At 40.9% G+C, this 15,114-nt stretch overlaps 1 protein-coding gene across 1 annotated transcript in view; it reads left to right on the plus strand.

Annotated features, from left to right (window-relative positions):
* Positions 1-2,872: 2,872 nt before the first annotated feature.
* mtmr7b (myotubularin related protein 7b) overlaps positions 2,873-15,114 on the plus strand; it is an 82,478-nt gene continuing 70,236 nt past the window's right edge. The window contains exon 1 of the mRNA XM_048598423.1: positions 2,873-2,962. Within this exon, the coding sequence (XP_048454380.1) occupies positions 2,939-2,962 (24 nt within the window). The 5' untranslated portion in view covers positions 2,873-2,938. The remainder of the gene's footprint in view (positions 2,963-15,114) is intronic.

The raw sequence follows: 15,114 nt of genomic DNA on the forward strand, positions 1-15,114 counted from the left end.
TTTTTCTAGATTTTTATTGAATTCAAGTTCCACTTTGTGCCTTGGTAGAATTCAAACTCAGATCCCAGCACATTACCTGCGTCTCTGGATTAATAGTCTAGCGAGAATACCACTAGGCCATTGTCATCTCCAAAATCTGGCATTGATGATCACATATAATGGAATATTAATGGAGTGGAAATATTTGCCAGTGACAAAATCTGCATTTTAGTGATAAGGCAGCTCACAAAGCAATGTGTGTACTGTCTATTGCGATCTGCACTTGGGGGAAGCCAGTGATGATGGAGAATCCCACTGTCCGAACTGCCTGACCCTCTTCGTCATGGGGCAAGGATATGAAAAAAAGTGCTCTGGAAAAAATGCTGTCATTTACACCCTGGATACACTTGTGAGTCAACAATTGCGAGATGCTACACAGGTTTTCAGTTTCTCCTTGCAACAAATTCAGGGCAGCCTTGAGTTTGACGGCTTGAGGATGGGATTGCCAAGTCCTGCTCCAACAAATGACACAGTTTGGTGATAATAGCCCAGAGCACCGCTAACGGGTGCCTGCACTATTTTTCCAAGATGTGTAGAAAATGACAACAAAGCCTCTCAATGGTGCTTTTCCCTTAACAGGCTGTGCGGCAGCCACCGGAGGTTGTTGTTCTTGCTGGGCTTATTGATTACACTGTAACTGCTCTCTCGTTCCACGTCGTCTCTGCATTTGATGTAATACCACCAGAACTGAACCCAAGTCGATGTCCATGCCAGATGCTTGAGCAGGTAATCTGTACAGAATGTCAGAAAAAGAACACAATTCCAATCATGGTAGTCCGAGCCTGCTTGTTAATTGCCATAAAATCCATGTTATGCCCTGACACAGTATGGTGTAGGGACTTAGCAAGGAGGTCAATGTTATGCCTCAGTAAGGAGTACTCCAATATGTAAATATATTCAAATAGGTCAATGGGCTGAATAATGTCAGGTGGAGTTTAATTTAAATAAATATGAGGTGTTGCATTTTGGTAAAACAAACAAAGGCCAGACTTATAAAATTAAAATTGGGCCTTGGGTAGTGTTGTAAAACAGAGAGACCTAGGGTTTCAAGTACATAATTCTCCATCCTGGGCCTCCTCCAGTGTCATAATGACACCACCCAGAAAGTGAAGGAGCAGCACCTCATATTCCGCCTTCAGAGCCTACAACCCAATGGTCTCAATGTGGACTTTACCAGTTTCAAAATCTCCCCGCCCCCGGCCTCATCCCATGACCAACCTTGCCTCTCATCCCCTCCTCCTTGACCTGACACAGCCTGTCCATTGATTGCTCCTGTCAAAAAGATTGATGATGGCAGAGCAGTAGACGTTGCTTATTTGGATTTTAGTAAAGCCTTTGACAAGGTTCTGCGTGGTAGGCTAATTAATAAAGTGAGATCACATAGGATTCAGGGTGAGCTTGTCAATTGGATACAAAATTGGCTTAATGCCAGGAGACAGAGACTAATGGTGGAGGATTGTTTTTCAGACCAGAGGCCTGTGACCAGTGGTGTTTCACAGGGATCAGTTCTGGGTCCTCTTTTGTTTGTCATTTATATAAATGATTTGGATAAGAATATAGAAGGCATGATTAGTAAGTTTGCGGATGAGACCAAAATTGGTGGCATAGTAGACAGTGAAGAAGGTTTTCTAAGATGACAAAGGGATCTTGATCAAATGGGTCAATGGGCTGAAAAATGGCAAAAGGAGCTCAATCTGGATAAATGCAAGGTATTGCATTTTGGTGCAACTAACAAGGACAAGGTCTTATACAATTAATGGTAGGGTCTTGGGTAGTGTTGTAGAACAGAAGGACCTAAGGGTGAAAGTACATAATTTTTTAAAGTTTATGTCACATATAGACCTGGTGGTTAAAAAGGCATTTGGCATGCTTGCCTTCATTGCTCAATCCTTTGCGTATAGGACTTGGGATTTTATGTTGAAGTTGTACAGGACATTGGTGAGGCCTCTTCTGGAATACTGTGTCCAGTTCTGGTCGTCCAGTTATAGGAAGGATATTATCAAGCTGGAGAGGGCTCAGAAGAGATTTACCAGGATGTTGTTGGGTATGAAAGGTTTGAGTTATAAAGATTGGCTGAATAGTCTGTGACTTTTTCCACTGGAGCGTAGGAGGTTGAGAAGTGACCTGACAGAAGTTTATAAAATAATGAGAGGTATAGATAGAGTTGATGGTAGTTGTCTTTTCCCCTAAGATGGAGAATTTCAAGACAAGGGGGTACATCTTTAAGTTGACAGAAGTGAGATTTACAAAAGACAAGGCAAATTTTTTATGCAGAGGGTGGTTTGCGTGTGTCATGAGCTTCCTGTGGAAGTGGTGGATGTGGGTACAATTACAACGTTTAAAAGGCATTTGGATGGATACAGGAATAGGAAAGGTTTGGAAAGATATGAGCCAGGAGCAAGCAGGTGAGACTAGTTTAGTTTGGGGTGATGTTCCACATGGACTGGTTGGTCTGAAGGGTCTGTTTCCACGCTGTATGTTTCTGTTAATCTATGAGGATGGTGGTGGTTATTCAAACGAACAGAAATGCAACAAAATTAGCATTTGGAGTAAAAATCTTTAAACTGCAATGAAGCAAATCAAAGCCAACCGGTAGTTCGATTCCTATTTTACAGGAGCGGTAACAGTAGGGATCAAATGAGACTTTCAGGTGGTGTTTGGAACAGGCAGGCATTAGGACCCTGAGGGAGCAGATACGCAGTGGTTGCTGGGTGAGCGTGTACTGGGTTGCAGAGGGAGAGATGACAGCTGCAGCATCAGGAGCATCCATCTGTTAACACAGGAGCAGCTCAGACACTGGCCCTGCATCCTCCAGGGGAAGGAGGCACAATCTTCCTATCGAAACCAGGGCCTTTTGGGCTCCCCGCCGGGTGGCTTCTTGGTTCCTTTCAGGCAAGGGATGGAGCACATCAGAACCCCAAAGGTAAAAGCATAAGCTCAATATGCACCTGGCATCACAGCTATTCTGTTATTGTGGGAGTCATGGGTATTTGTTATTTTGACCTTGTCTTTAGTGAGCAATTGGATTTGAACACCTTGCTTTTTGTTTTAACCCTTCATGTGCATAGAATACAAATAGATATTTTATTAAACAAAATCTGTAAAGGATCATATAGTTTAATCACAAATACAGTATATAGCCTTTGGGATAGCTTTAAAGGATTAATTGTCTCCTTAAAAAGGTAAACTCTGCACAGCCTCAAATTCTAAATTCATTGGTCTGTATCTATGTTCCATTCTATGTAAGGTTCATGAAGGAAAATTTGCTCCTTCATTACTAAGCTGTATTTTGTTAGATTAAGGCTAGAACAAGGCTGGGGCTTTTTTTTTCATCCTTTTTGTGAGGACAGCAAGTGGGAAGCTGTTTACTCGATAATAATGTTTGAAATAACCACTGACATCGTATCTTTAACAATTTCACATGTCAATAAGATATTAAAAATAAGGTTAAAGTTTCAAATGATACTGATTAGGGAATCAATTAAAATATACAGTTAACATTAACATCTTTAATAATACTTATTGTGTTTCTGGACTGTTTGGTCAGTTTACGGGATATGTCTGTTGGTGGGTAATGCTTAGCACATGCAGAGGCACGTGAGACATCCAGAGGACTGGAATACATGATGCACATATGACTGCCAATTGCCAGCGGTAGCTGGCCGTGAATATTGGTAGAAAACAAAAAGCAGTGGAGTGGAAGAGAAGCCCAAAAACAATGATTTTCTGACTGAGGAAATTGTATGAGGGATGGAATGGAGTGTTCACTTAAGAGGGATCAAATGAAATGGGAATAGCATGGAAGGGTTAGATGAAGTGATGGAATTGGTTAAGTGTGGCAAAATAGCAGGGGCAAGGATTTGAGGAAACTTCTTCTTTAAGTTATTCTTATTCTTTGGTACCAAGGATGAAGATTTTCTACAACAAAAACAGAAATTGCTGGAAAGGTTCAGAAGGTCTGACAGCATCTGTGAGGAGAAATCAGAGTTAATGTTCTGGGTCCAGTGACCCTTCCTCAGAATTGCCAGACCTGCTGAGCTTTTCCAGAAATTTCTGTTTTTGATTCTAATTTACAGGATCTGCAGTTCTTTTGGTTTTTATGAAGATTCTCTAGATTTGGCTGGAAAAGTTTTGGTAAAGTTGTCAAATGTATATAAAGAAGTCTGAAGAGATATTACACACCTAAATTCAAATGGGATTTCATCACATAAGCCTAGACCTAAGGAAGGAGTTGTTGTCATATTGCTATGAAATTTGAATTCTATTATTATGGAACAAAATTGGTAGTTCAGAATTCTTGGATGCTAGAATTATGATAGGCAGTCTATAAGGAAATAGATGTTAATTCCTTAAGTAATATGAGCCCATCAACTGTAAAACTACCTTTTCAACTCAGGACACAGTTCCCAATTAGGTTTTCATTTTCTTTCACTGCAAAGAAATCAAAGGCTAGATTCTTAATAAAATTTGTATTTATATCTTTAGATTTGTTTTATTTAACATGAACAGTTTTACGTAGCTTTTTTCCAGATTGCTTCTGTCGAAGTCTTTGGTTAAAGGATAACCAGAAATCCTGTTTGTAAAGAAGTACTGGTGCAGTAAAGGCACTACTTCATTGCAAATGCTTTGTTTGTCTGTACTAGTTGTATAACATTATGTTGTCAATACAACTCCATCTAGTCACCTGGTGAATTTTATACTTATCATCTGAATTTCTGCTTTGGTGATCTGTAAAGATGGCAAAGTCATTAATGCTCCCACCAGCGGTATGATACATCTTGATGAAGGATTGACACTGTATCCTTTATTTTGATTACATTAGTGTATGTATTCTGTCATTTCCCGCTGTTTCTATCACATCTCCAATTTGTACTTCTAACAGCAAAGCCAATGCTTTGTTCATTCCTCAAGTTAACTAACACTTGCTGAGTTCTTTTCAGGCCTCGTTCTTTTAAAAAAAGATATAACCAGTACTTTAGTTTCATATCAACACAGGACAGTCATTTTATACATAAACTTATCTATTATAACATAAATTTATCCCAATCAATATTGGTAGTTACAGGAATGTGCTTGGGGCTACATCTTTTTGCTTTAAAAAGTTCAGAGTTGAGGGAGATTTGTTAAGTATTATTAAAGTAAGAAGGGTATAGCCTAGTGAATAGTCAATTTAAATTAAATAAATTAGATGGTACTACACTTATAAACATAGTCCTAGGTCAGGTAAGGCTCTTGTGGTGCAGTGAGAGTGTACCAACCTGCTGAGCTTCAAGGCCTAGGTTCAAGTCCCACTAGCTCCAAAGGTGTGTAATGACATCAGTGAACAGGGAGATATAGAAAGTATCTATGTAAACAAACAGGAGGCTGGAAGAACACAGCAAGCCAGGCAGCATTTGGATGAAAAGCTCCTTTCCTGGATTCTACCTGGATTCCAGCATCTGTAGTTTTTTTTATCTCTACAGAAAATATCTATACCTAGGTCAGGAATCTTTTTATTTCTGTAAGACCATTGACAAACCCACAACCACTTCTGTCTAGAAGGATAAGGCCAAGAGATACATGGGAACACCACGACCAGCAAGGACCCCTGCAAGCCATTCCCCGATCAGACTTGTAACATACAGTGTAGCTGGGTCAAAATCCCTCCCTTATGGCAATGTAGGTCTACCACAGCATATGCTCTGCAGCAGTTCTCCACCAGCTTCTCAAGGGCCCTGAGGGACAAGTAATAAATGCTGGCCAGCCAGCACCACTAATGTCCCATGGGTGAACAAAAAAGTGAAACTAAAATAATGAGAGGTATAGATAGAGTTGGTGGTAGTTGTCTTTTCCCTAGAATGGGTAATTCAAGACTAGGGGCCACATCTTTAAGGTGAGAGGAGAGAGATTTAAAAAAGACATTAGAGGCAAATTTTTTGCACAGAGGGTGGTTTGTGTGTGAAATGAACTTCCTGAGGAAGTGGTGGATGCAGGCACAATTACAACATTTAAAAAAATATTTGGATAAGTACATGAATAGGAAGGGTTTGGAGAGATATGGGCCAGGAGCAGGCAGGTAAGACTGGTTTAGTTTGGAATTATGTTTGGCATGGACTGGTTGGACCAAATGTTTGGTTTCCGTGCTATATGACTCCATAACACTTAAAGGTTGATGGCTCATACTGTATATGAGGATTTGTTAGAAGCATTGAAAAATGTGTTTCTGGTTCAGGCTACTGTTAATATAAACAAAAGATGATGAATGAAAGAAACGTAGAAAAATGTATGTCACAGAATGAGGCCATTTCACCAAAACGCCCATGCTGACCAAAATATAAAAGAGCTATCCAGTCCAATTTCACCTTTTCAATTTTGATTCAAGGCAGAGTAAGTTGGGAAGACTCAAGCTTACATTCAAATGTTGTTTGAGTGCCTTGACAGTTTTTGGCTCTACCACCCTTACAAGCAGAAACTTCCAGATTCCTAAATCTTTTGGATTAGAAAAAATCCTTAACTTCTCTCTATTCCGTTTACCAATTGCTATGCCTCTGTTTGTAACCTCCCTGTGAACAGAACTTAGTGATGTGGCTCATGATATTCTGCAACTAATTTTGATTGCCTTTGATAGCTGGGAGGAGGTGCAGAGAAATTTTCCAGAATTTGTTTTTTGTATCTGTTTGCCTGTGACCAGTGGTGTTCCGCAGGGATCTGTTCTGGGACCTCTGCACTTTGTGATCTTTATAAATGACTTGGATGAGGAAGTGGAAGGGTGGGTTAGTAAGTTTGCTAATGACACGAAGGTTGGTGGAGTTGTGGACAGCGTGGAGGGCTGTTGTAGGTTGCCATGGGACATTGACAGGATGCAGAGCTGGACAAAGAAGTGGCAGATGGAATTCAACCTGGAAAAGTGTGAAGTGATTCATTTTGGAAGGTCGAATTTGAATGCAGAATCCAGGGTTAATGGCAGGATTCTTGGCAGTGTGGAGGAACAGAGGGATCTTGGGGTCCATGTCGCTCAAAGTTGCTACCCAAGTTGATAGGGTTGTAAAGAAGACATACGGTGTGTTGCCTTTTATTGGCAGGGGATTTGAGTTTAAGAGCCGCGAGGTTATGCTGCAGCTCTATAAAACCCTGGTTAGATCACAATTGGAATATTGTGTTCAGTTCTAGACACCTCATTATAGGAAGGATGTGGAAGCTTTAGAGAGGGTGCAGAAGAGATTTACCAAGATGCTGCCTGGACTGGAGGGCAGGTCTTATGAGAAAAGGTTGAGGGAGCTAGGGCTTTTCTCGTTGGAGTGAAGACAGATGAGAGGTGATTTGATAGAGGTGTACAAGATGATGAGAGGCATAGATAGAGTGGATAGTCAGAGACTTTTTCCCAGAGTGGAAATGACTATTACAAGGAGGCATAATTTTAAGGTGATTGGAGGAAGGTATAGGCGAGATGTCAGAGGTAGGTTCTTTACACAGAGAGTGGTGGGCGTGTGGAATGCGCTGCCAGCAGTGGTAGTGGAGTCAGATACTTTAGAGACTTTTAAGCGACTCTTGCATAGGCACATGGAGGGAAGTAAAATGTAGGGTATGCAGGGTAGTTTGATCTTAGTAGGATAATAGGTCGGCACAACATCATGGGCTGAAGGGCCTGTACTGTTCTATGTTCTATGCTACTTGCCTCTGTAAATGCTACTGGTAGGTGAGGAGAATTGAAGGTTATTGTATTTAATTCTGAAATAGCTGATGGGAAAGGTTTGATGAGCCAGCAGGTCAATTTTCTGTCATTTTCATATACTTGGCTAATGCTTTGTTAATTTTGTCATAATATGAATCCATCGTGACTTAATTTCTCTTGTTAGTTGGCTACTGGAGTGTATTACTTGGATATATATACATATAACTCTTATTCTTTTAAACAGCGCGTATGTTTCAGATAAAAGTAACTTACGAGAATCAAAAGAGTGAATGTACTTTTTACAAGTTACCAAGTATCTAATCCATGAAACTTCATCTGTGTCTGAATGTGATATTTAACATATATACTTACAAAAGTAAACTTCGTGGCGGATGTGTGGATTACTTCCATCAGGACTAAATTTTCAACTAAAGAGGCTAATTCACACTGATCACCAATTCAACTAGGCTCGCCATATAAATACAGTGGCTACAAGAGCAGGTCAGAGGCTAGGAATACTGCAATAAATAACTCACCTCCTGACTCCCCAAAGATGTTCATCATCTACAAGGTACAAGTCAGTAGGGTGATGGAATACTCCCTATTTGCCTGGATGAATGCGGCTCCAACACTCAAGAAGCTTGACACCATCCAGGACAAAGTAGCCCGCTTATTGGCACCACATCCACAAGCATCCACTCCCTCCATAACCAATGCTGAGTAGCAGCAGTGTGTACTGTCTACACGTTGCACTATGGAAATTTGCCAATGATCCTTAACCAGCACCTTCCAAAACCCATGAGCACTTCCAACCTGAGGGATAGGGCAGCAGATACATGGGCAGATACATGGGAGCACCTCTACTTACAAGTCCCCTTCCAAGTCACTCACCGTCCTGATTTGGAAATATATTGCCACTTTTTCATTATCAAAACCCTGAAATTCCCTCCTTAAGTGAATAAGAAAAAGAAAAGCAGGAACCGATAGAACATGGGTGGACAATGGGTACTGCTAGAGGGGGTGTCATTGACAGCTACCACCATCTTGGCTTTGATGGAAGGGTGGGCACTGCATCGTGTTGTTAGGCATAAGTCAGCATGACCAGTGGGACAAGGGGTTATGTAGAGGGATGAAGACTAAGGGAAGGAGTTGGGTGAGAATGTGGGGAGGTCAGGACTGGTGGGATCGACCTGCTGTGCAGGGAAGAAAGGAACATGAAAGGGGTAGGGGCAGGGGGTGGGGGTGTGGGGATGGTGGGAGGGGAGATATGGTCGTCTAGACTGAGAGGCTAAGCCTGGAACTCACTCTGCGAAAAGTGACCTATGTTGTCTTCCATCCTCATCTGAATCGCAAGTGGTGCAATGGAAATTCAAAATGGCTGCTACCACATCCAGAGTTGGTGGAGTAATTTTTTTTCTGTCTGAAGATGTGTGCTCTACTTGTGAGTGATGTGAGACCCTTCAAGGGACAATTGCATAAATCAAACACTTGCACGTTACAGGTCGAAGACATCTGTAATCATAGTACTTGCATGTGAAAAGCATGCACTGACCATCACGAGTAGTTGCAGTGTAATTTGCAGACAAGCTGAAGCTGAAGGGTTGTGTATAGATGGAGCTTTGGTTGGCAACAAGTATCTGATTAGTCTGTGGATTAGTGACCAGGTATAGAGTCATAGTGTCACAGAGATGTACAGCATAGAAACAGACCCTTTGGTCCAACTTGGCCATGCAAACCTGACATCCTGAATCAATCTCGTCCTATTTGCCAGCATTTGGTCCATATCCCTCTAAATCCTTCCTATTCATGTACCCATCCAGATGCTTTTTAAATGTTGTAATTGTACCAGCCTCCACTACTTTCTCTGGCAGCTCATTTCATACACCCTTCACCCACTGTTTGAAAAAGTTGCCCCTTAAGTCCCTTTTAAATCTTTTCCCTCTCATCTTAAACCAATGCCCTCTAGATTTGGACTCCTCTACACTGGGAAAAAGACCTTGGCTGTTCACCCTATCCATGCCCTTCATGATTTTATAAACTTGTATAAGGTCACCCCTCAGCCTCCGATGCTCCAGGGAAAATAGCCCCAACCTATTCAATCTCTCCCTAAAGCTCAAACCCTCTAACTCTAGCAACATCCTTGTAAATCTTTTCTGAACCCTTTCAAGTTTCACAACATCTTTCTTATAGCTTTGATGACAAAGACCTTCCGTCTTCCAACAACTGTGTGATTGGTTCTTAGGTAGCTGAGCAGTTTGGGGCTCTGAACAAGATACAGAAAGGCTACCAGACTTCTACCAGCTTAGGAGATGTCTCTGTTCTCTGCAGTAAAACTACTTTAAGCCTAAAAAGACAAGTTTATTTTCCTCTAGCAGTTGCTGTAAGCTATGAGTTTTAACCAATAAGTCAGAGACCTTTTATAAGAGCGAACCAGCCACCCTTTACCTCTTGTAACCCAGTGAAAGCATCTGGAGAAGGAAGACTAGGAAGCAGCATATGAACTATCTTGGCCGATCCTGTGAGCAGAAACCACACAACCTCCTTGCCAATTTTCTCTGTGTGTGTGTGTCAGTCTATGCCAACAGTTCATAATTGACCTGTAGCTAGACTCTGTTTACTTGTAATAAACAATAATACTTGTTAAGTATAGAAACCTGGTCCATGCTTCTGATCTTGGGTCTGAAAGTCAGTCAAATTTGAGAATGCTGTGCACTTTTTAAAATCTTTAACTTTTGTGATGAATCTGCAAAGAGCAGGGGTTGATTTTTTAGTCAGTTTTGAATTGTAACACAGTAAGTTTAAAAAATTATTCTTTCTTTCATTCAAGGAAAGCTTGAAATTAGGACTAATCAAAATTAAGGAACTGTAATAGTGTAATAGATGCGGCTTTAATTACAAAAGCTGTTATAAATGATCTCAACTGGGTTATAAATAGTAGAACCAATTCGCTCCTTCTCACCTGGTCATCACAACAGGCTCCAATTATAGCTCTCTGGAGTTGGAAGGATTGGTTTATTTCAGTCGTGGGTGCGCTTTGATCAGTGGATCACTGCTATACCCTCCCCTCCCCTTTTTTCTGCATGTAAATTGACGTTTTCCCAGCCACCATCAGTTCTGAGGAAGGGTCACTGGACCCAAAATGTTAACTGTACTTCCCTTCACAGATGCTGCCAGACCTGCTGAGCTTTTCCAGCAACTTCGCTTTTGTTACTGCTATACCCTCAGTAAGTTTCGGGAGTGTTGTTGAAACCGTCCAGATACGTGAAAAGCAAACCACCACAGCCTTAGCTCACACATTGTAGGTGGTGGAGAAATTTTTTGGAAGTCGAAAAGTGATTGTGTGCACATAATCTAGTCACTGATCATCTCTGGTTGAATTTATTTTTTATTGATGGTGATCCCAAGGTTGTTGAAATATGGCATTCCGTCATTTGCAATGTCGTTGCATGTCAAGGGGGAAACAGTTGATGATCATTATTGCCTTGCACTTGTATGGTGCACATATTACCTAACATTCATCAGCTGAAGCCTGGATGTTCTCCATGTCTTGCATGTGATGTGACCCATTGAAGTAACTTGTAAAAACTGAACATAACTGCTTTGTTGGTTGTAATAAAAAACGAAAGAACTGCAGATGCTGTAAATCAGAAACAAAAACAGAAGTTGCTGATAAAGCTCAGCAGGTCTGGCAGCATCTGTGAAGAGAAAACAGAGAGCAGTGACCCTTCCTCAGAACTGCTGGTAGCTAGGAAAGTCTTGGTTTATATGCAGAAGAAAGGGTAGTGGGGAGGCGGTAAGGAGTAAATGATAAGTGGAGATAGAGCCCAAAGAGAGAGAAGGGCCGTTGGACAGACAAAGGAGTAGATAACGATCTGGCTCAGAGGGTGAATAGCTCCTCTACATTGGGGAAATGAAGCGTAGACTGGGTGACCATTTTGCATAACATGTACATTCTGCCTGCAAAAATAACCCTGAGCTTCCAGTTGCCTGCTACTTTAACACACCACCCTGTTCCCTGGCCAACATCCCTGTCTCAGGCTTGCTGCAGTGTTCCAGTGAAGCTTAGTGCAAGCTGGAAGAACAACAGCTCATTTTCCGCTTGGGGACCCTGCAGCCCTCCAGACTCAATATCAAGTTCAATAATTTTAGGGCCTGAACTCTCCCATGTCTCAGCCCCCTACCCCACACACCAGGCCTTGTTATCACACAGTCTGCCATTACACACTACCTGTTGTTAGCCATTAACTGTTTTCATTAACAGTTATTCACCCTGCTAGCCAGATTGGTATCCACTCTTTTGTCTGTCCAACTGCTCTTCTCTTTCTTTGGACTCTATCCCCACTTGTCATTTCCTCCTTACCCCCTCCCCCGACCCTATCTTCTGCCTATAGACAATTTCCTAGCTACCATCAGTTCTGAGGAAGGGTCACTGGACCCGAAACGTTAACTCTGTTTTCTCCTTCACAGATGCTGCCAGTCCTGCTGAGCTTTTCCAGCAACTTTGTTTTTGTTCCTGATTAAGTAAGTCCCTTTAGGGATGAATCAAAAATTGGAGGCTGTCATTCATGTGCATATTCAGCAATTGACAAAAAGTCTTTACAAGAAAATTACTGCAGATGCTGGAGATTTGAAATAAAAACAGAAGGTGCTGGAGAAATTTAGCATGACTGGCAACATCTGTGAAGAGAAAAGTATAGCTAACATTTTCAGTCCAATGTGGTTCTTCTTCAATATTTCGGAGCTGTTCCGAGGATTAGTCATATTGGACTCAAAAACATTAACTCTGTTTGTGTCTCTACAGCAGTTGCCAAACCTGCTGAGTTTCTCCGGCACATTGTGAGAAAATGTGCATCTCTGAAACGTTGAGGTAAAAGTCTTCGGTCTCTACTTGCAGCTGGAGAAAGTATATAACAGTGACACAAAAACAGAAGAAACGCAAATATGTAAACAGGAATAAAAGGCCATTTTAGTAGTGGTGATAAAAATGACAAATTCAGCTGACCGTGACTACTGTAAACAGGTCGTTTGAAAATTAAAAAGTGATTTGCATTTAATAAGGGTTTTAAATCCCAGCATATAAAATTAGAGCAAGTTCCAAAATTTACTGAGAATAACTTTTGAAACAATAATTTACTTATAACAGACTCTGAATATATCAGCAGGAGGCATTACTATTTTTGTATTTTACATTTCAATGTATTCTGGAGAGCAGTCTTCTAGTCTAATAGGACTATGGCGACTTTACCTGTTTTTTATTCTATTGCATTTGCTTTGTATCAAATAGTAATAAATTGAGAATAGTTTTACACTGATGTCATTTGGTCATGGAAACTTGACTTTTCAAAATGTTGATAACAGAAGGCTGTTTTATCTAAACTACTGCACAATCATATCAACCAAAGCAAAATCTGGATTCACAAGAACCACAGGTGTTTGTCTCAACTTTCATTAATACCTGTGAACCTGGAGTCAAAGGATTCATGATAAATGGGTAAACAAAAGCAAACATTTCCCTCTAACCTTTCTAAAAGATGGTGACTTATTCTGGTGTACAGTGTTTTTGAATTCACTCGTGGATGTGCGCATCGCTGGCTGGCCAGCATTTATTGCCCATCCCTAGCTGCCCTTGAACTATTGAACTGAGCCATTTCAGCGGGCAGTCGAAAGTCAGCCACATTGCTGTGGGCCTGGGGTCATGTGTAGGCCAGACCAGATGAAAACAACAGATTTCCTTCTGTAAAGGGCATTAGTGAGCCAAATCTGACAATTGACAGTGATTTTATCCACAGATTTTTAACTCCCATTTTTTATAATTGAATTCAAATTCTACCATCTGCTGTGGTGGTATTTGAATCTGGGTCCCCAGAACATTAGCTGAGTTTCTGGATTAATAGTCAAGTGATAATACCATGCTTCATATGAGTCCGAAAGAAAGTGATAGCTGCAGGAGACGCAATAGCCTGACCTGATCAATCGTATGGTGGCAATGAAGAGTGAAACCTCTTGTCCTAGGTCAGGGCTATTGAGATCAATATGTCGCTGAGTGAGATTAGCTAACTGAGTTGTATTTTTGGCCCAGCCATCTTCAGCTGCTTTACTAATGACCTTCCATCCATCATAAATTCAGAAATGGGGATGTTTGGTGATGATTGCACAATGTTAAGCGCCATTTGTGACTGTCAGATACTGAAGCTCTCCATGTCAGCAAGATGCACTACAGCAACTCACCAGAGTTCCTTTGACAGCACCTTATGATTCACAGTCTTTAGCATCTAGAAGGCAAGCACAGTAGAGACAAGGAAAACCACTGTTTGAAAAGTTTCATTCAAACCACATACCATCTTAACTCAAAACTATATCACCCTTACTTCATTGTCGTTAGAACAAAATCGTGGAGTTCCCTTCCTAACTTCAATGTGGATGGAGCTACATCCCAGAGACTGCAACTGTCCAAGAAGAGAGTTCACCACCTTTGCATGGGCAATTAAGGATGTATAATAAATACTGGCCCAGTCAGCATTGCCCTCATTCTGTGAAAAAATAAAAAGATGTAGGATCTGAATATGGAGTATTTGTAATTTGTTTAACTTTGTGCATTGACTGGGTAGAATATTTTTATCTCTTGTGTAATGAAATCTTTTTACTTTCAATAGTAGTAGTATAATAATGTTTTGAACAAATTGGCAAATTAAACCAATATGGGACAATGTTAGTAGCATCTCCCAATAAAATTCCTCAAATAAACCATGAACTAACATATATTTAAGCTGTTATAAGAAACCTAATAATTACCTGCTTCAGCAAATTTAAACATAATGGGAACAGCTTTCATCAGGATCAGAGAACGGTCAGATAGCTGCCTATTTTGCAGCTTATTTGATTTTCCTTTCCCTTGAACAGGGTGACCGACCCAATAACATCAGTTTTCTGCCCAGGTTGAAGTTGGATACGACCCTATTGCCATGATTTCTTGGTCCATCAAACAGGTATAAGCAGTACAAGCACATCCTTCACATCTTCATTAAATAGAATCATGACTGCTCAGATGTTCCTCGCGTCCACATTCTTGCCCTTTCTCCTTAATCCTTGATGACTTAAGCTGATTAAGAATCTATCTATCTTAACCTTAAATATACACAAGGACTCTAGATCCATAGCCTTCTGTGGCAAGGAGTTCCAAAAACTCTAAATCCTCTGATTGAAGAAATTCCTCCTCATCTCAGTCTTAAATTGGCACCCTTTTGTTATGAGACTGTGCCCTCTGGTCTAGTCTGTCTCATGAGGGGAAACATCCTCTCAGCATTTACCCAATCAAGCCCGTTAAGATTCCGATATGTTTCAATGAGATCCTTTCTCGTTGTCGTAACTCTAATGAGTAGAGTCCCAATTGTTTAAATAAAAACCAAAAGAACTGCGGATGCTGT

The sequence above is a fragment of the Rhincodon typus genome, chromosome 1, assembly GCF_021869965.1.
Source record: "Rhincodon typus isolate 14 chromosome 1, sRhiTyp1.1, whole genome shotgun sequence".
NCBI classification, from domain to species: domain Eukaryota; kingdom Metazoa; phylum Chordata; class Chondrichthyes; order Orectolobiformes; family Rhincodontidae; genus Rhincodon; species Rhincodon typus.